Here is a 20,652-nt window from a genome sequence, read left to right on the forward strand (position 1 = left end):
TCTTACTAGTCAAGCAGATGAGGTTAAGCAGTTTTAAGACACTGTTTAGTTTTGTACTAGAAAGTAGTGGAAGAGGAGATAAGTGCAGACAGAAACTCATTTCACCTCTATGCCTGATGACCTCTGCACTAGCTGCAAGGAGGGAATCTGCAGCTAAAATCAATGCCCAAGTGCTGTTTGCATTCACATGCTTTGAAGGCAGTGGCAATGTTTTTCGTTTTAGACTTGAGACACTTCAGTGAGGATATGATAAATGACCATCACTTGTAGATACTTCAAAAGCAAAATCTAACATATTTGTCTTGGGCAGAGGTCCAAGGTGCATTTTAGTGAACTAAAAATTTTAAAATTATTATTATAACTAGTTACATTTTTTTAATCATTTGTTAAAAATTTGATGGAGTTCAGCCTCATAAAGTAAGAGTGGCTTCTCTCTTAGTTTCACCAGCTCCTGGAAATACAGGTCTACATAAATTCACTGAAGCAGTGACTTATTGTTTTATGTTAGTAGAAGGTTTTGGTTTATGATATCACTGAAAGGAGGGGAAAATAGGTTAAAAAAAAATAAAGAACCCATTTTACCCCCATGACCTGAACCTTCATTCTTTTCTCTCATGCCAGACCAAACTCTCTTCCAGCCTTGGAAATGTTTGTTTAAGTGTTTTCCTGCCGTTATTTTTCATTGTTGCATACTTCTGCACTTGTGTAAGGAGAACTTTGTGACAGATGAAGCAGAAACAACTGTGAAACTACAATAAATAAATTGTATGTCAGAGTTTTCCAGAAAGAAGAGAAGTGCCAATGAATGAGGTAAGCTTTAGTGATGAGAAAATAATAATAAAAAAAGAACAAAAACCCCCTCTCAACAAATCAACAAACCAGTGACTTTAAGATACGTAGAATATTTCTAAAGAAGATTATTTTTCTACAATATCACTGTTAAATACTTTGAAATATATGACAAATATCCTTTGTTCCTATCAGAATCCCTTAAAACACAAAGAAGAGGGGAGATTTCTTCAGCATAAGCTAAATCTAACGGTTTAATTTGAATTAATCTAGCTAAAGAAACAATTTTTGGGGCAGGGCAAATCAGTCTTTATATAATTATTTATGAAGCATTTTCACTTTGTTGTTTTCTCAGAATTCCTTACAGAGGAACACAATCTTTTCATATTTCTTAATATCTAAACCTGTTTATCTGGTTTTAACTACAAAATATGGATTAAATGGTTCACTCAGAGTTAAAAATTTGAAAGTGAAATTGTACCGTTCCTAATATCAGCAATGTTTTTCCCATTGATTTTATGTTTTATCCCAGATGTGGAATTTTTTCTTTTTTTCCAAGCCCGGTTGTCTGTAACTCAGCATACATACATACAGGACAGTGCATGTTTTGGAAAAGTTATGTACGAAAAGTATCCACCACTTACCTTTCTTTCTCAGAAGAAATTAATTCTGAGGAGATTTAGTTGCATAATTAGCAATGCACAGTCAATACAAATGCTGGTCACTGTTGACTAAAGCCCCGTTTTTTGCAAGTTTATTTAACTCCTTCAAGTTCCTTCAAGTTCTTTTACAAATTACCCATCTTTAATAACTAAAGCTTTCAAGCTTGACTGCAGATTGGACAATTTATGAGTCACAATGTTGACAGCCACAGTGAAACAGAAGGATGTACCAGTGTTTCAAGGACTGCAAAAGGTTGTGGGAAATGCAAATTCCATTCTTTTTCTGCCCTAACCTTCTTCTGTGACCCTTGAGAAGTTATTTTATCACTTTTTACAATGGTTTGGACATATAATTATGTGTTTGGAGCCCCCACTCATGTTGTGATAGTGACATGAATTACACAAGTACCAAAATTTTAAAAAAAGAGCACCTAGACAAACAGAAGTTATTTACAGACCATCTGTGAGGACATAACTTTTGGACCCCTATCCCATAACTAGACCCATGTGAACAAACCTGTGAGCTTTTATGGAGTCTTATTGTTCTCTTTCTTTTTGTTATTTATTTTTAAAGCAACTACCTAGAAGCCTGGGGCTCTGCTCATGCTGTTCCAAACTCAGAATCAGGGCCATCAATGCATTTTTTTTTTTTTTCCTTACAATTGCAATGCAAATAAACAGCTAAATCATGGACTAAATTAGCTGAAATAAAAAAATAACTTCTGATAGTATAACAGTGAAGACTAATGCAGAAGGCCAGCCAAGAACACTATTAATGCAAGACAGGACAAAAAAGAAAATGATGCTGGTGAGGAAAAGAAGATAGTAGTGGTGAATAGCTTCACCTCAGGTATAAGGATGGGTCATATGTAGTGCTGTAAGATGAATGCAGAATACCAGTGAGCTGGACAGAATAACACAAAGAAATGAAAACAGTTATTTGTCTATGCTCAGGCTCACTGGGTAAACCCCAATTTCCAAGTGGCCATTCTCCCAGCATAAATGTTTTCCTGAAATGACAGTAAGAGAGATAAATCCTGTCATTTTTCCTCTAAATGAAATCTGGATGCAAAGATGGCAAAAAAAATGGTTTAACAAGTTCATTTTACTGTGTAATAAAGCATATACACACACAAACACACAGAGACCTGCATTATATACAAGCATAATTACTCTGTTTGTATCTTGTTCCAACATACAGGCCATTTGCTGAAATGAAACACCTAGGAGAAAGACTGTAATTCATTTCACTGCTTAACTTTTGTTATATTTTGGTGGGTTGGCAGCCACTTGCATATCCCAGGCTGGATCCCACAGAGCAGACTGAAGAGATACTTAACCTCTTAAATCATGTCTCATTTTCTGTTATCTTCCAATTCTAAAATTTCTTGGCAGAAGTATTAGGAGGTTAACAAGAGAAGTTCTTGTTTGTAAATTGTACTTGTGTTTATGGCCAAAATAACAGCCTTTAAATGCAGGTTCACAAATAGGATTCAAATCTGCCTAAGTATATCAGGTCCCCTTTAATTAATTCCAAGCTCCTTCTACACACTGTCCAATTTGTACATTTTATACTTCAGTGTTGTTTACTAAAACGTTGTGTCATAAGGAATTACGTAGTTTAGAAAGTCCTTATATTTGGGTTAAAACTCAAGTTTCTCATTTGGAAGAGTACTGTAGCCAGTGGGATGTGGTGACATCAGAACAAGCAACCCAGTCTTTCAACCCATTCATTAAAAGTCAAATGTTATGTACCATTTACCTTCATTTTCAGTTTCTGTTTTTTTCCTGGACACATACACTTCTTCCTAAGTGGAAATATGGATTCATTGGGTATTTTCAAGAGTTTACACACATGAACAAGAAATGGCTGAAGAAATAGAAATTATTTCCCATTGAAAATGTGATTGCTCGAAAGTCTTGTAAAAACAATAAGGCTGCCTTAAAGAAGTTCCCTCAAATGCAGTTTGAAGAATATCTGGCATAAAACAGGAAAAAAAATCAGAAGGACAGAAATTGGAAAAATACAGCCACTTTTTTAATACACACTGACCTGAGACAATTCTCACAAATATAATTTCTCCTAAAAGGTGGATTTACCAAAATTTCACTTATACTTACCTAGATTTAAATCAATACCAGAATAAAAGACTTTGAAATATATTAACTGTACTACTAACTTGAAATCACATTTCCATCTAGAACGTTAGCAATTCTAAGACAGAAAACATGTTTATATCTAGGAACAGGTAATGGATTTTCTTGAACTATCTTTACTCTCAGAAACTCACTGGTTATTCTATTCTTTTTGTATCTGCCTAGAAGAAGTTATTATGTACCTCAGAATGAATAGTGAAAGGAAACTTTCCTTACATCTTCAGAAAGAGTAATCAAAGGACTCCAAAATGTTTTGCTGCACTATTGAAATACTCACTTATTCTTTCACAGTGCACGTAATAGCTGTGAGCCAAACAGCTGGAAGCCATGCCCTATGTATATGTTACACCCTATACATTATTCCTACCATTGTTGCTAACAAAGGACATTCTTTAACAAAATCCTTCTCAAAGTGATATTTCTTTAAGTCTTTGACACAATGTGATCAATGTTCTGCCACCAAAGTTTATAAATGAAAAATAAATGCAGAGGGTTTGTGGGGTAGTGTCTGGAGACTAATTTTTTTATAATGTTGATCCAACTTATCCACTTTTTAGTTGATCTTGTGTTATCATTTTATCTACATACTCAAAAAGCCTCACAGTAATTTTTCATTAATAATACTGTAACATGCTATATATCTAAAACTGCCCTGCAGTGTACCCCAGGAAATACATCGCATACAATATTCCCCTTTATTTTTCTAATGACATCATTGTAGAGAGGACAAATATACACATTTTTACAACTATTTGTATATTGAGCAACTACTACTACTTTCAGGTAGATGAAATAGTAGTAAATTCCAATAAGAAGACTCAGGATTTGCAATGAATTTCGACGCTCACCTAGGTATCAAAACCTTGTCTAGAAAGCCAGCAAGACTAGCATACCTCTAGAGACTGTAAGGACTTCCTTTTTCTGGCTGAGACACAAGCTCCTGGTCTGTTTTCCTGGGAATTGTAGACGATTAAGTGTGCAGGGCAATGAACAGAGATGTCCAAGATGACCCCTGCCTCCACTTCTGAATGCCTTGAAAACTTCCTTCCAACATTAAGACAATAACTTTTTAAAGACACAGGTTCTTTTTATGGAGTTACATCTTTTGTGTGGCTTTTTTGTTATTTTTAATTTATTGATAGAATTTTAGAACAGCTGAGGTTAGAAGGGATATGAAAAGATCATTTAGTCCAACCTGTCATGGGAAAAGGAGCTGAGATGAAATTATCCATCATCCTGACCTACCATGTCTTGAAAATCTCCAGTGATGATGGTAACTCCACCATGTCCCTTGAGAGGCTGTTTCAGTGACTGATTGCTGTCACTGTAGTTTCTTTCTTTTATCAAGTTTACATAGCAGGTTATTGCTTACTGGTATTAGCAATCAGAAATCCAAAAGAGAGGAGACAGAATGTTTTAGCAATCTCTGAGTGGGGGATTGTTCAGTTGTTTGCTTACATCAATTAAATAATTTCTTTAAAATCAAAATGGAGAAGCAGCATTCCTCATCAATGACATATAAACAGTTTATGATTAGATGAGTAATACTTCAGCTACCAAATCATTTAGCTGGAACACTCCATTGGGATTTCAGAGGAATTGTGAGAGATGGGAGATGCTCTGAGATAATAACCAGCTACTCATTCTTTTCCTACAACCTGTTTCCCATGAATTGTCTCATTTCCCTCTGATAAACTCAAAAGACAGTGCTCCAGAGTGCCCCATGCAGGCAATATTACAAAGAACAGCCACACTGAGTGGGACACTACTCAAAGAATGAGGAGATCTGAGAGAGAAATCATGTCAAACTGTGGAGGAAGTCAAAGGCCTGGAAGTGTACAATTGAGGAAGCTCTAACTTAGTGGGGAAAGAGATATATAAACTACTGAAGAAAATATTTAGGTTGTAGACAGTGGGAATATTACATTACAGTTGTATGAAATTATGATTGCTTCTTCATTTCTTTCTACTGACTTGTCTTCCTTCCTCAAGAGTTGACAATGCCCTCAGTAAAGCCCTTTAAAATGTAGTAATCCACAGGAAGAGGCCTGCAGATATTTCCAGTGCCTTGATCCTTTTATTCCAATTGATCTTTCATTATTTGCTGGTTTTAACACAAGCCGCTAAATTTTACAGCCTTGCTGGTCAATGTCAACCTTTTTCCTCTAAATGAGTGATTCCTGACCTTCTGATATAAATCACCAGCCATGGCAAGGTTGCTCGAAAACTGCTAGTCTGGTATGACCACAGCTCATTAAAAGACTACCATATTTACGTTTTCTTACTCATTTCGTCAGTAAGAACGTAACACAGTGCAGTTCATTAAATAAATATGATGAAAAATATCAACTCCTTGTATCATGATCTAAGGCTTATACTATTTTAATGGTTTAATATCCAGGTAAATTACAAACTAATTTTTGAATAGAGTAAATGCAAAAATAGGAGCTCTTTTCATGCTGTCTGCCTACAGCTATCTGAAAGAGGAACCCCAGTAACGGCTATGAAGGGAAACCTGAGTTAGAGAATACAAATAGTTGCAAATCCTAGATTCTGAGCTCAGAGCAGAAGTCCACTTTAGACACCTCCCCTTACAGGACTGAGTTATATGATACATTGATATAATCCTTATGGGCAAAGGAAAAGGGGTATTTTTAGTACTTAAAGATGCTGCTAATATTATTTACAGATTCAGTGACAAAGGGATTTATGTCCATTTTCTTTTTCAGTCTTGCTCTCTTTGCAATTCCATATTCTACGGCAGGGAATTGTGTCTGTGTTTAAGGATTTCTGCATAAAACTGAGAGGTGAACACTATTCGTATGTTGAGTCAATTGTTATGTAACAAGTTCATATTCTTTTGCTAGCTTCCACATTCTCATTTTAGTTCAGTTACAGCATTACCCTATGCATTTTCACTTCACTATATAACCAAGGGCATTGCATGAAAGATCTGTGCATGGGATTGGTATGGTTATATTAAAAAATAAAAACCACTTAATTCAACATTGACAACTTCACCACATGAGGTCAAGAAGTGCTGACATAATATCTCCACAGGGCTTATGGAAATAAAAAAGGTGAAGACAAGAGAATGGAAACAGTATGTAAGACAGATAGACTGAACAAAAAGAACAAGAGACTGTTTTGTAGAAATCATTTCCAGAGTTCAAACAATTACTGCACATCTAACTAAAATCCAGTTGTTCTCATCCATGATATTTACAGCCTTTTTGCTTCTCACAAAAAGTTACACAGAATATTTTTGTTTGCTGTTTTATAATCCATTAAATCAAAAGCATATGAGTGAGGTTTATGCAATGACATATGGAAGTCATTAATGCTGCTTTAGTTCTCAACTAAGTACCTAATTCTGTACTCCTTAAGTAAGAAAAACTCTTACTAAAGTCACTGTGAGTTTTTCTTGCATAAAAGGAAAAAACCCTGAGTACTAAATCTGAAGGCTACTAAAATTGCTTAGTGACCTTTAGTTATGTCAGTCCCTTTTAATAATTGACACTCTTTTTTGCAGTATATAAATTCTCACTATACAGTGAGTGATTGTTTTCTGTTCAACCAGGGACCAATTTGGCTCCCACAAAGTCAAATGCAAAACTGTCAACGACCCCTATAGGAAGCAGGATTAAGACTTTTACATAGCTTCTTTATAAGAAATCTTCTGTCTCAACAGGCTGATCACCTTCTCAGTTAGCTGCAGACTTAAGTAAACTGCTGTATCAGGGTCAGTCACACATTTCTTGACAAAGAGAGTGCAGAAAAGCTTAGCTGAATGTTGCAAGGTGAAAACTGCAAAAAAACAGAGGCACTCAAACCCCTACATATAGTCTACAGAAAGGCCCTTATTAGCCTTTTAAGGAGATAACCAAACAATCAACAGATACTTTTTTTTTTTCCAGTTAACGAACACTTCAGAGTGCTATTAATCTTGATCCAAGCTCGTGGAAATCAATGACAAAAGAAACTTCTTGCAGCAGTAAATGGGAGTGGATTCAGAAATATTTTTGCCTTTGTGAAGTAAAATATATAGATGAGAAATTTCACCATAATTCCTGAGATATGTTGTTATGTGAAGTCTCAGAATTCAAGTATTCTGCATCAAGTTCTGTTCATGTTACCTGTTATTCTGACTTTTTATATTTGCATATTATTTTTCCATATTAGGTCACCATGGTGATTTCTTGAAGCCATAAAATCTTTGACACTGTAAAATAAAGATGGAAACTGAAGACTGGAAATAATTTTCAGAAAAAAAGGATTAAAAAGAAATATGAGATATATTGAACTTCATGTATTCCCTGCTGTACTACCCCTGAAAAATTGCATCTACTTATTTCTGATGTAACACTGTATATTTATGAAAATATACATGCAAAATTAAAATGCATATTGACCTACATGGTCCCTGTAGTCCATAAGAGTATTTAAACATGTTTATTTTAAAAAATAAAATCTGTTCTTGGAAATTGGAAACTAGACTATAGATAATGCTGTGTTGCAATACAATGATTACTTGTTCCAGTATTTTTCCTGGAACTGACTGATGATCCAAATCTCTGTGCATTCATTATCAGCTTTCTAGTACTTCAGAAATTCATTGCAAGATTTGATAGAAAGCAAGAGAAAGAAAAGAAAGAGGCAAAAAAAAGGAAGGGGAAGGGGAGGAGAGGGGGAAGGGAGGGGACACAATTAACTGCCATATAAGTATCTTTAGGAATATCTAACCTGAGTAAAACAGAACTCCTTCTACTGGGCCATAAAAGGCTTGTCTTCTATTCTATGCCTACTTCAAGTATCTCTCAATTGTGAAAAGGCAAGAGCATCAAGTAGGAATCCTCAGAAATTCTTGTTTGAGCCTTACTGAAAGCAGTTCTTGACAGTGATATTTCTATCTCAGATTGTCCGGTCTAATCTTCAAGATCACAGAGAAGTTATTTCCTACAAAAAATTATTCTTCATACTGATATCAGTAGTTCTAGTTTAGAATATTCTGATAGTAAGGCAGGGAAAAAAAATGAAACGAATTTTTCCAAATCAAACGATGCTGAACGATAAGAACCCTTCATAGAAGAAAAATAGACTGGTTTATAATATTAACCTCCAAATGCATGTGAAGGCCACACATGAGCCATGAAGTCAGTGATTAAACAAATGGAATTCTTTATATTTTTCTGAGAAGAAAAGGAAGAAGAAAATCCATTTTTATTTTGTTTTCAGTCTTATCTTCATCCAGTGTTAGCAAACTAAGCTACATAATACCACACATTTCAAAACTAAAGTGCCAATTATCATTATGACAAAAAATATTTCTGGTCACTTTGACAAAGCCACTAAATCTTTCACTATTTCAGAGTCAGATTTTAACATAATTCTATGCTGTTGTGATTACATATTTACTTAGAGGTGATCTACACAGAAATCACTGGATGGGGAAACGCCAACTCAAATAATTTTCCAGCAGCCGTTCCAAGTTAAATCAAAGGAAGTGTTCAGGTGACAAAGAGCTCTTTACTTTAGCAATCAGTGCTTAACTACCATAGGGACTACTGACTGAAATTCCTGTTTCCTGGTAGCTTTTTGTAGGTTTTGGATGGATGTTTCAGAAAGGTCAGGAGGATGGATAAAGAACTGGCTTCGGTGGATAAAGAACTGGCTGGATGGCCGCACGCAAAGAGTTGTGGTCGATGGTTCAATATCCAGCTGGAGACCAGTAACGAGTGGCGTTGCTCGGGGATCGGTGTTGGGACCGGTCTTGTTTAATATATTGGTCGCTGACATGGACAGTGGGATTGAGTGCGCCCTCAGCAAGTTTGCTGATGACACCAAGCTGTGTGGTTTGGTTGATACGCTGGAGGGAAGGAATGCCATCCAGACGGACTTTGACACACTTGTGAGGTGGGCTGATGCCAACCTCATGAAGTTTAACCATGCCAAGGGCAAGGTCCTACACCTGGGTCAGAGCAATCCCAGACACAGCTACAGGTTGGGCAAAGAAGAGATTCAGAGCAGCCCTGCAGAGAAGGACTTGGGGTGTTGGTCAATGAGAAAATGAACATGAGCCAGCTTCAGTGTGCGCTTGCAGGCCAGAAAGCCAACTGTATCCTGGGCTGCATCAAAAGGAGCTTGACCAGCAGGTCAAATGAGGTGATCCTGCCCCTCTACTCTGCTCTCGTGGGACCTCACCTGGAGTATTGTGTGCAGTTCTGGTGTCCTCAACATAAAAAGGACATGGAACTGTTGGAACAAGGCCAGAGGAGGGCCATGAGGATGATCAGGGGACTGGAGCACCTCCTGTATGAAGATAAGCTGAGAACGTTGGGGCTGTTCAGCCTGGAGAAGAGAAGGCTGCGTGGAGACCTCATAGCAGCCTTCCAGTATCTGAAGGGGGCCTATAGGAATGCTGGACAGGGACTCTTCATTAGTGATAGGACAAGGGGTAACAGGTTAAAACTTAAACAGGGGAAGTTTAGATTGGATATAAGAAGGAAATTCTTTCCTGTGAGGGTGGTGAGGCACTGGAATGGATTGCCCAGGGAGGTTGTGAATGCTCCATCCCTAGCGGTGCCCAAGGCCAGGTTGGATGAAGCCTTGGATGTCATGGTTTAGTGTGAGATGTCCCTTCCCATGGCAGGGGGGTTGGAACTAGATGATCTTAAGGTCCTTTCCAACACTAACGATTCTATGATTCTATGGTTATTAATTCACATGTGGCTTTTTCAGAGATGTGGGCAGGAAAAGTCTGACTTCTATCTTCTTTTCACTGTAAGGAAAGGAAACTTTTTTTTTCAACACTACAAATAATTAGCATATTAATTATCAGTTACCTTGTTATTAATGGCCTGCTATCTAAGAGATAGCATCTTATCTGCAACTAAAAGAGATAGAAGACAAAACACTTTTCTGACACTGACATTGCAAAAGTCATAAAGATAATGTTTTCTCTTTTTTAATTTTACTACATGGTGAGAAACAGGAGGGGTATCCTGTCCCAGTGGATAGAATGGAAAAACCTCAGCTGATTGCAGTGGTGCCGGAATTTTACCGAAGAAGTTCAATCACGGGGGCAAGGATTGCTGGATGTATAAGCTCCCTGTAACTTTTCATAACAAAATGCTATTGAACAAACTTTACCTTTATTTTACTTAAACTTTGCTAGTACATCAGGACACTCACCAATGTTGAATGTGAATATAAGATATAAAACAATGTAAAGATTGTCACATTAGAAGTTCCCTTGTACCTCTAAAACTGCTGCAGATGAACATTATCACTTAGGTGGAGTAAAACTGAGTCCCATGATGGTGACACAGATGTAGTTGGAGAACTATCTGATACTGGAGCAAGAAGTCAAAACACCTCAGTGGGAGCTGGCCCGCTGTTCAAGTCTGTAGTTATCTTTATATTTATCTACATAGATATCTATGAACATACATGTGTGTGTACGTATATATATATATATATATATATATATATATATATATATATGCATGTGTATGTGTTTCCTGAAGACCTAAGAAATTAAATCACTCTTTTCAACAGTTTGACTCTTTTTCTTGCATTTCCAGGACAAAGGACATAGCTGTGTTGTGCTCTTCTACAGACCTGAGTACTGATACTGGGTTTTCCACTACATACTAAGCAGAGGATTAAGCAAACTTAACATCCAGAACGCAAATAAAGATTATCCTGTACCATTCATCATCTCTCTACTTCTACTTTTTAAATTAGTTTATACCCAGTGTTTTTCCTCAGATACGTTTTTCCTCAGATATGTTTTCCCTAAAAAGTGTCATAGGAAGAGCCATATATACATATACAGAGCTATCAAGTATCTGACATGGCTATGGGAATGCATGGCACATCCAAAAAGGGATGGATTCACCCATAAACAAATGTTTCCATTTCCATTCTTATAAATTTAGCTGAGTACATTTGTCCAGCTAAACTAGTGGTGCGTCATCATGGTAGATGCTCCCAGGAAAAATCAGTTAATTCCAGATCTCAGAATCACACAATAGCTATTTAGGGACCATAAAAAGAAAGACTAGCTGATAGCTGTATATGGTACACAGACGTCAAGGATTGACGTAAAAATTTGGAGATTTTCAGTAAATGCAAAAATGTGCTTAAACCTATTCTTTAGCATCCTGGGCATAAGCATCTGCGCTGTAGAAAGAAATCTACATAGATTATGGCAGACAGTTTATGAGACATATGTTTTAAATTGCTTTCAATACTTACTGTAAATTACAGGAATTATTCTGCATGAATTAAATCTAACGAAATGCAGATGCTGGGTATGTTAAAATTAGCGGTTTAGGGACAGCACTTTCTGAACACATTCTGTCAATTAACCTAATTCACACTCAAAATTTTCTACTGTTTGTCAAAAGAAATGGCATCAAATATAACATCCGTATCCATCAACAGATAGTTTAATATGAAGGTTTATTAAAAAATTCAAATGTAACTGGTCAACATTTTCTACCTAATTGAAGACTTATTTGAAAAGATGTATTGTTTAGGCTTAAAAATTCTTCATGGATTCATCAATATCAATGGAACTGATATAATGTATTTAATATGTCAGATTTTTTTTTCATTAAATTTAATCAGTTCAACATTTTCTTAGCAGCCCCCTGCCAGGAGTAATTCAAGGTAGATTCCTTCTTCTGAGCCCAGATCCATTGAAGATTTGCTCTCCTGCAGTAAAGTGCTTCCTTCCCTCCTACCAAGCCTTATTATGGTCCTCATCTAGGAGATGTCATCTGCTTGATACTTGCAGAATTGAAAAGCATTCCTTCATTTTATCTCTAAGGAGGAAGAAAGGCAGTTTGGCAAGCCAAACAGAAACATTTTGAGATGTTACAATTTTTTTTTTTTTTAATAGGAAGTCCATCAGGAAATGCACAATTCTTTAATGAACTGAAAGTTTTTGGCACTTTTTCTGGGAGCAGCATTCTAAATGTTCGGTTTTTCAACTCTGCTCGGCATCAGAACAAAACTATGATACTTCAGAAGTTCCAGGTGAAACAAAAATCTCAAGTTTTATGCCAGTCCTAGGTTTGAGCAAGCTAGTAAGAATACGTATTTTACTAAATTTGCATATTAATTAAAGCTTATTTTTTAATCTTGAGGAAACCCACTTCAAATTTGTATAGTATTTAAAGAGTTAAAGACAAAATTTGGTCAACTGCCTCCGTTAAACTTTTAACTCCAGAAAGAAAATATCTCAGGCTAATTATGAACTTAATTTCCACTTTTCTTAGCCCTGTCACATCAACCTGGTTTTAATTTGGAGTCTTTTTTTTCCTTCCCATAAGAGTATTCATTTACAGTTTGGTCTCCTAGTGAGTGATCCTATTAATCTCATTTGTTGATTCTCCTTTCTGATCATTCTATCCATTGACCTCTCTGCCACAGTCCTGGAAGTCTTGCCTTGCCTAGCAGGGGTTGCACTGTAGGTCAGAGCTTTCCAGGTATGCTACTTCTGGAAATCACTCATAGGGAAAAAGTGGGATTTGCTGTTCTTTCCTCCAGCTATTGAGGGATCCTCTCAACAGGCCTGTCAGCATTGAAGAGAACAGTATTCTACTTTCATAGACTTGGTTACCTTTACCTGTTTTTTGGCACTGTTAGGAGAAACAAAACCTGAAACATTTTAAATTAGTCCAATAACTGAAAAGTGCAGGTATCAATACTACCTTTCAAATTCAAAAATGACATAGAGAAAAAGATGACCTGTTTTCAGGGTTAATCCCTGTTAAAAGCTCAAATCCACTTAGAGGTATGGATATATTTTCAAGAGTCTAAGGATATATTCCAACATTGATAAACTACTGGCAAAAGAAACCATTAGTATTCTTATGAATAACTCTTTAAACCCCACAACCTTGCACTGTAGCAAATCCAGCTTCTAAAGTAATTGTTGCTGGTTGCCAAATGCAGCCAGATGCCTCCCTACCATGTAACAGGAAGTTTATGCTCTGATGATAGGAGCCCTCAGTGGGGAATTACAGTGCTCACTCTCTCCTTCTCTAAGAGTTATGATCCATGAGCTGTGAAACTAATAGTTTTGTTACTTGTGTTCCCCTCAAAGCTGTTAAAAATTAATGAACCATTCAACAAAATTCACATGTTCACCATCTAAAACTCTGATCCTGGCAAATAAATCTTTGCAGAGCTGGTTGGCTTTATGCCTCACTGAGTCCTGACAGTCCAAGTGGGATCCTGCACAAGTCCAACAGAGCAATTGCATGTACAGGATCAAGCCTCCTGCAGCCTTTCTCTAACATAAGACTTTATGTGATACTGTGACTGGTTCACATGCTTGGAAAACTGTCTGGCAGGTGTAACTCAGGACAAAAACCTTTCTTTTCTTTTTTGCCTTACACATACCTTCCTTCTCTGAGACAAATGTTTGGAAAACCTGTATTTTCCACAATAAAATCTTTTATGTAGTTTTATAGTTTATTTTGAAGTTTTTATGGCACAAAGCAATCAATAAAGGTAGTTTCCACATATTTTTATAGCCAAGGAACCTTAACTCTTGAAACCCATATGACTATCTTGTGCCATATCTCTTTTATTGTACCTATAGATAAAAAATAAACAATCAAATGCACAAAACAAAGTGGAAGTACTACACTGTCAGAAAGACTACAGTATCACTATTCATTTATCTAAATTCTTCTATATTTAATATGCAGTTATTTGGGTATCTATTGTCAAGGCATTGCATGACTCAGTTTCAATACACAGCATTCAGATATTCTGATAGAAGGTGGAAACTTCACAGAGATTAGATACCAATGAAGAATAGAGGGCAATAATACTTTATAGACTGATGAAGTGGGCTTTCACATCTGTCAAACCAATTCAATTCAGCATTTTAAATACTAAAACACTTTTAGTCTCATACTTCAATATACTAGGCCAAAGTGCTTTCAGCAAAAACAAGGAAGCTAGAGGGGTGTTACAGGGTATTGCATAATAAATAAAGGGTAGTAGAAGCTGACCCAACACATGAAGAAATAATTCCCTTAAAATCACTGGAGTTTGTTCCTTTTGCTCTGGGATTTAATTTAATCCAGGGTGCCTAATTACTGTGATATTGTAACAAGCAAGCATTATTATGGTCAGCCTGAAATGACACTATAGCTAAAATGATTTTTGCTTTGGTATAGGATGTCATTATTAGAACAGAATAGCTCTTACATAACCATACTTAATTACAGAAAGTTAAATTAAATAGTTTAACTATTATTAATTAACAATTTTAATAAATGTTATTTTTATCATTAAAATACATCTAGCCATCACATGGAAGTAATCACTGCAAAATAAACATTTTTGACCTTTTAATTAAGAAGTTGCGTAATTTTTTAATACAAAAAAAGATATTACAATATTTACATCTCTCAAATAGCTGTAATTAATTATTTTAAAGCAAATTAATTTGTCCTGCATTTCAGTTAATGTTGAGCTAATTATATGGTAATGATTCTGTTAGCAATAGCTCCATCTTTCAATTCTCTCCTGAAGTATGCAGGTAAAGCAAAAAAAGAGTCCTGCTGCTTAGTTTGGAGGATAAATCTTGCTAAACACACAATGTCATTTCATAGAACTCCTTATGACAGCTTTAGTGTTATTCTTACTATCTCTGATAATGAAAATATTAAAAAGTTGGGTTTTTTTTAATAATTTTTTCCAATTTTTCTAATATTTAATTAGCTTTCCCTACATAAACAACTTCAGGTCCTACCAGCTCCAAAAAGCTGTGATAGTATCTTCTGTTTAGGCCAGTTCTTTTAAATTTTAAAATTAACAAAGTAAGAAGTTGGTCATTCCTTGCAACCTCATTGGGTTTTGCCAAGATTTTCTGGTGGGATGACTCAGATTAATCATCGACTTCTCTTTTCTAGTTCTGCCAACCCTTCTTCCTAGCTAAAAGAGAAATTTGGGGTTAAAAAAAAAAAAAGAGAAAAGAAAATAACTTAGAATTCTAGTCTCTGTTTTTCATCACTGTGTCAAATTTGACCAGCTGTGCTTTCCATATGCCTCTGAGGAACCACAGGAACATGTGAGGTGCTGATCTTATCTGTTAAGAGGAAGGCTCAAGGATGCTGGGACTCTACAGAAAGTTTGAGATTAGAAATCCACCTCTTTAATAGTGAGATGATGACCTCATTTCTACTCTGGATCACATAAAAGAGACCAAATTACTGCTTGTATAAATTGTGTTACCTTCATCAGGAATGTCGGTCCAACCTTGTAGCTCAAAAGACCACATGTTTAAGCCTTGCAGCTTTGCAACTCTTCTAACCTATTACTTCAGCACAGTGATCATGCTGATGAGTCTTTCCATCATTTAAACTGCTATATTACAGAAAAATTATTTTTAAAGGCAGTGTAGAGCTGTGTGGCTTTCAGGGCTGCACTGGATAATGAATGTTTGTGTCACAGTGCTTTCAAGGCTTTAACACTAAATTTCCTTCAAAGTAATTCAAAGACAAGGGCTGTTAATCTTACTATCTTTGAAAAAACTTACTTCTGCAAGCACATAAAGGGACTTTATAGGAGCAATTATTCTCAGAGTTCAAGCAAATTGGGCTATATTTGTCTGTAAATAGATATTTAAATTGATTATTAAAATTATGTCTATTTTATCCACTATGATGTTACTTGCTAATACTATTTCCATTTTATTTATTATGCTCTTTTCTTGATATTTACACATGCTGTCTTTAATACAAGCTGAGTAGAATGTGTCCGTCTGTAACTCTCATACATATAAGACCTAATGTTAAGCGTTCCTTAATTTTTACAACTAGCATGATTTTGAACTCCTACAAAATGGAATGCAAATATCATCAAATCCAGAACTACTGAAAGGCGTAAAGAGGAGTACCCAGAACTCTAAATAATATGCATCTTTGTCAAGCAATGTATTTTAAAAGGCACAAATTCCTCCTTAATCTTGGATCGACATATGGAATTCCCACTGACAGCAATAAAAATTAAAAGCTGAAGACAAAAGGAAGAAATCATCAAGATTGTCTACTCAAAGTAAAGTAATTAATGATTTTTTATTTATTTTATTTATTTTTTTATTATTGTGCCAGTTCTAAAAAAAATAGAATACAATATTACTAATATAAGACAGGTGGGTCAGATACAACTATATACAGATTTGCATTTGAACTTTCTCTTATCTAGAATGAACTTTTGTTACTTTCTATATGACTTTTTCAAAGTCAATCAAGATATTTTACAAATATCAGTATTATAACCTGAAAAGTAGTTAAAGATGTGGAATTCATTTTGAAAGATGAGAAAGTGGTTTACGTGGAATAATGGAATCATAGAATCATGGAAGTTAACAATCCTGTACTCTACCAAGATAATGCTGTTTTCTAATGGAAGAAAGACCATTACTCTTTATAATGAGTCAAATAGTTATGGTTTTATACTGAAATAAATCAAATTACTGAAGTAACTAAATGTCTTCAAGTTTATAGCTGCAATACTCTAGTTCGTAATTTACATACAGTACGTGAAGAGCTAATGAGTCATTTTGCAGACTAGAAAAGCAAATGGCATTAGTATTTTTGAAATCTATCCAAACTCAAAAGTGTATGTACAGATTTACCAATAGTAGTTGGTAAACTGTTACAAGCTGGCCTGTTGCTAAACTGAACAGGATACCTGATCTAGACATTAGACACAGACAACAGAATCCTGATTTATGCACTGCTAGTATATATGTTGCACATTTCATATCCTTAAACTGCCTAAGTAGAGTTCAGTGAGAAAAAATGCTAGGACGATTCATGCATTTTTTTTCCAAAGAAATCTGTTCTCATACACTCTCTTGGTTCTAAAATTACTTTTAATAATATTATGCTTAAAGAAATAAGCCTTAAATGCCACACCACAAAACTTGAGAGGCAACTTACTTTTATTTTATTCCAGTAGATTGTGATTGCTAAGTCCAGTTCTTCCTTCTCATTGCATGAAACACGTGGTTAGAACGCCTGGTTAGATGAAACACCATCTTTATTGCCTGAAATGATGATGCACTACAGCCAGGGACTCCCTCACTGGAGTAAGGGAGCCTGGAGAACAAAACTGTGCTCTCCAGAGGAAACGGAGTGGAAAAGTGAATAGCTTGAGATGCCTTTCTTCTCAGGAAAATTCATCTGTCGGTTGTTGAGTATTATGACACTCTTTCAGGTAGAGTGTTACTGAATCATAGAATCACAGAATGATTTGGGTTGGAAACAACCTTAAGATCATCTTCTTCCAACCCACTGCCATGGGCAGGTATGCCTCACACTAGACCATGCTGCTCTGTCACCTGGCTTTGAGCACTTCCACAACTCTGAGCAAACTGTTCCAGTGTCTCACTACTCTCACAGTAAAAAGTTCTTCCTGATAGCTAATCTAAATCTACCCTCTTTCAATTTATAGCCATTCCTCATTGTCCTACAGTCCTTGTTGCAAGGAAAGGAGTAGCTAATTCTCATTCAATTTATTATTGCCAAGTAAGTATTTCCAACAACAGGCTTAATAATTGCAAAAGAGAAGGTAAACATCAACAATCTGAAGTAAGTAAATATAAGGTTTGAAACTGAGGATAACCACATGATTTTTCTGGGCTAAGGAGTAATTAATTCAATGCCTTCCCAGCAGGTATTTGTTATTAACTTATGCTACAGTAACAGGCATTACAGAGCACCATTAAGTCCATTCCTGTGCAACCAGGAATGTGCACCTTCAATGAAATTCAAGTTTAGTTCCTCATTTTTCAAGTTGAAAAGATCAGGAACACCTGGTTAGTGGTAATGACAAATAAGAACTGGAAGAAAGCAGGAGTGATCGCCGTCTGTAAAATAACAGGTATAGAGGAAGGACCTAGAATGCTGAGCACTGGGATAGGTTTCCCAGAGATGTTGTGGGAGTCTTCCTCCTCAGACAATTCAAAAACTCTAGATATGGCCTTTCACAACTGCTGTAGGTAGCCTTGCTGGAGCAGGATGTTTGGACCAGATGACTACCCAAGGTGCCTTCCAACATCAACCATTCTGTTATTCTGTAAGGTGCACACACATCCCTGAGTTTAATGTCCATAGAGCCAAGGGGAAAGAGTAAGTAAACAGACTAATGTCAGCTTTTTGAATAAAAGGAGAAGACAAATTACAAATATCATCAAAAACCAAATCATGTCAAAACAGTCTTTTTCCTTCCTCTAACAGGTTAACAGCCTCCTGAGCTAAGGAAAACACTAATTGCAAATATTTGATTTGCCTAGAAAAGCTTTTTGCAATGTTGGACGCAACATTATATACAAGTACAGAAGCATGTGCCAGACAGAAACAGTACAGGGTAATGCCAAAATGCCAGTAGTCATTACCAACACACTACCAACATAACCGTCTTGAGCACAGTCTCACATACATTTTCCCTTTGTTGGCTTTTGTTGTTTTTGTTTTTTTTTCCCCCAGTTTTTGCCCTCAGGATCTGGGTAACAGCTGAATAATGTTTATCAGACGTACGCCAAAACAGAAGAAACAGTAAGCATACCAGAGGACAATACCTGAAAACAAATTTACAAATTTTCAACATGTGGAATCATGGGCTGAAATGTCCTACTTGATTATAGGAGTCTATCACCTTTGTAACTCACAATTCCTTATAGCTAGAACTGTTTCATATGTGTCCAAATATATATTTATATATATTTATATGTATTTATATTCATTTGTATATATTCATGAGCATATATATATGTACAAATACCCATATCTGTATATATGCATATATTTATGTGTGTGTAAATGCATATTAATATGCATTGTGTGTGCCTATCTGTGTGTGCCTACTTATATATTAGCTGAGACAGGTTATCAATTTGAAAGAGAGATGTCATGGACTGGGTCCCCCCATTGGCATGTGCCATGTGATCTTCTAAACTGAAGTTGAATCAACACATTAGGAAGTTTTGGTTAAAAATCTGCAAGCTTCCTTAACTGAGTTATTACCAATTATCTCACTGAAGAGGGAACGAAGGCATTTGACCTTTCTGCTGTACAGACCATTGCTACCAAGTAAGGTTAAGAACGGTTTCTTGTTGAAGCTTAAGCACACCAGGGAAGATATCCAAGATCATACGCTGCAGGAATTGACTTACTGTTGGAAACAAAATTACACTGGAAACAGTAACACAGAACAAACCTGACTTTTCCCCCACCAAAAGAAAAGAACAGAAGGAAGCACTTGTGAACATGTGTACATCATTTTCCTAGCCATAAACTAGCTAAATAAAAAGCATTTATAAAATAATATATTTAAAGAGTTTACTAGTTATATGTCTTGATACTGATATTTCCAAATACTTTCCCTGATTTTCAGTCTAACCACAAACACCAGACCAGTTATCCTCCCAGGCCATCCTCTTGCAACATAGTACATAGCCATTCCCTAGAATTAAGCTCTTATCAGAAAAAAAAAAACACCAAGCAAACACCAAAACAACAAAATGAACCAAAACAAAACCAAAAACCCCAAACCCAAAAAATTTGAAGTTAAACCAAAATATTACTAAACCAAAATATAGTCTGTGTTCCTCAGTATTTGTTTCTATTTTGCAGAACTTTGTTCATCATTGTTACCCATTGTTTTGTAATTATCAGTTTAATTCTTCACTACAGAGAAGAGTGCATGCATTTTTGAAGGGCTACAATAAGCAGCAGCAGACAAGTGCAATCACAGGACAAGCTAACTAGCTGATTATAGCTGATTAGCTCTTCATGTTACAGTCACTGTAATCTAAGCAGGCAACTGGAGACCTTAACCAGAATGGTAGAGTTAAATTATTGAATAAGTTTTGCCAATTTACACATTTAGATGATATTTAGATGGTGACACTAGCAAAGGGAAGTGAAGTAGTTGTGATAGCACAGAGCTTAAGGGACAGTGTGGGTGGTTACTGGAGAGGAGATTGATCTTTTTCCAGAGTTCTCAG

The 20,652-nt window shown here is 35.9% G+C and overlaps 1 protein-coding gene across 1 annotated transcript in view; it reads right to left on the reverse strand.

Moving 5' to 3' along the window:
* Positions 1–370: 370 nt before the first annotated feature.
* The window catches only part of ISOC1 (isochorismatase domain containing 1), a 68,791-nt gene continuing 48,509 nt past the window's right edge, over positions 371–20,652 (reverse strand). The window contains exon 5 of the mRNA XM_057404382.1: positions 371–451. Coding sequence (XP_057260365.1) covers positions 380–451 — 72 coding nt within the window. The 3' untranslated portion in view covers positions 371–379. The remainder of the gene's footprint in view (positions 452–20,652) is intronic.

This window comes from Pezoporus wallicus, unplaced genomic scaffold, assembly GCF_028554395.1.
Source record: "Pezoporus wallicus isolate ANWC-B61680 ecotype Strahan unplaced genomic scaffold, APGP_CSIRO_Pwel_v1 contig_7293, whole genome shotgun sequence".
NCBI classification, from domain to species: domain Eukaryota; kingdom Metazoa; phylum Chordata; class Aves; order Psittaciformes; family Psittacidae; genus Pezoporus; species Pezoporus wallicus.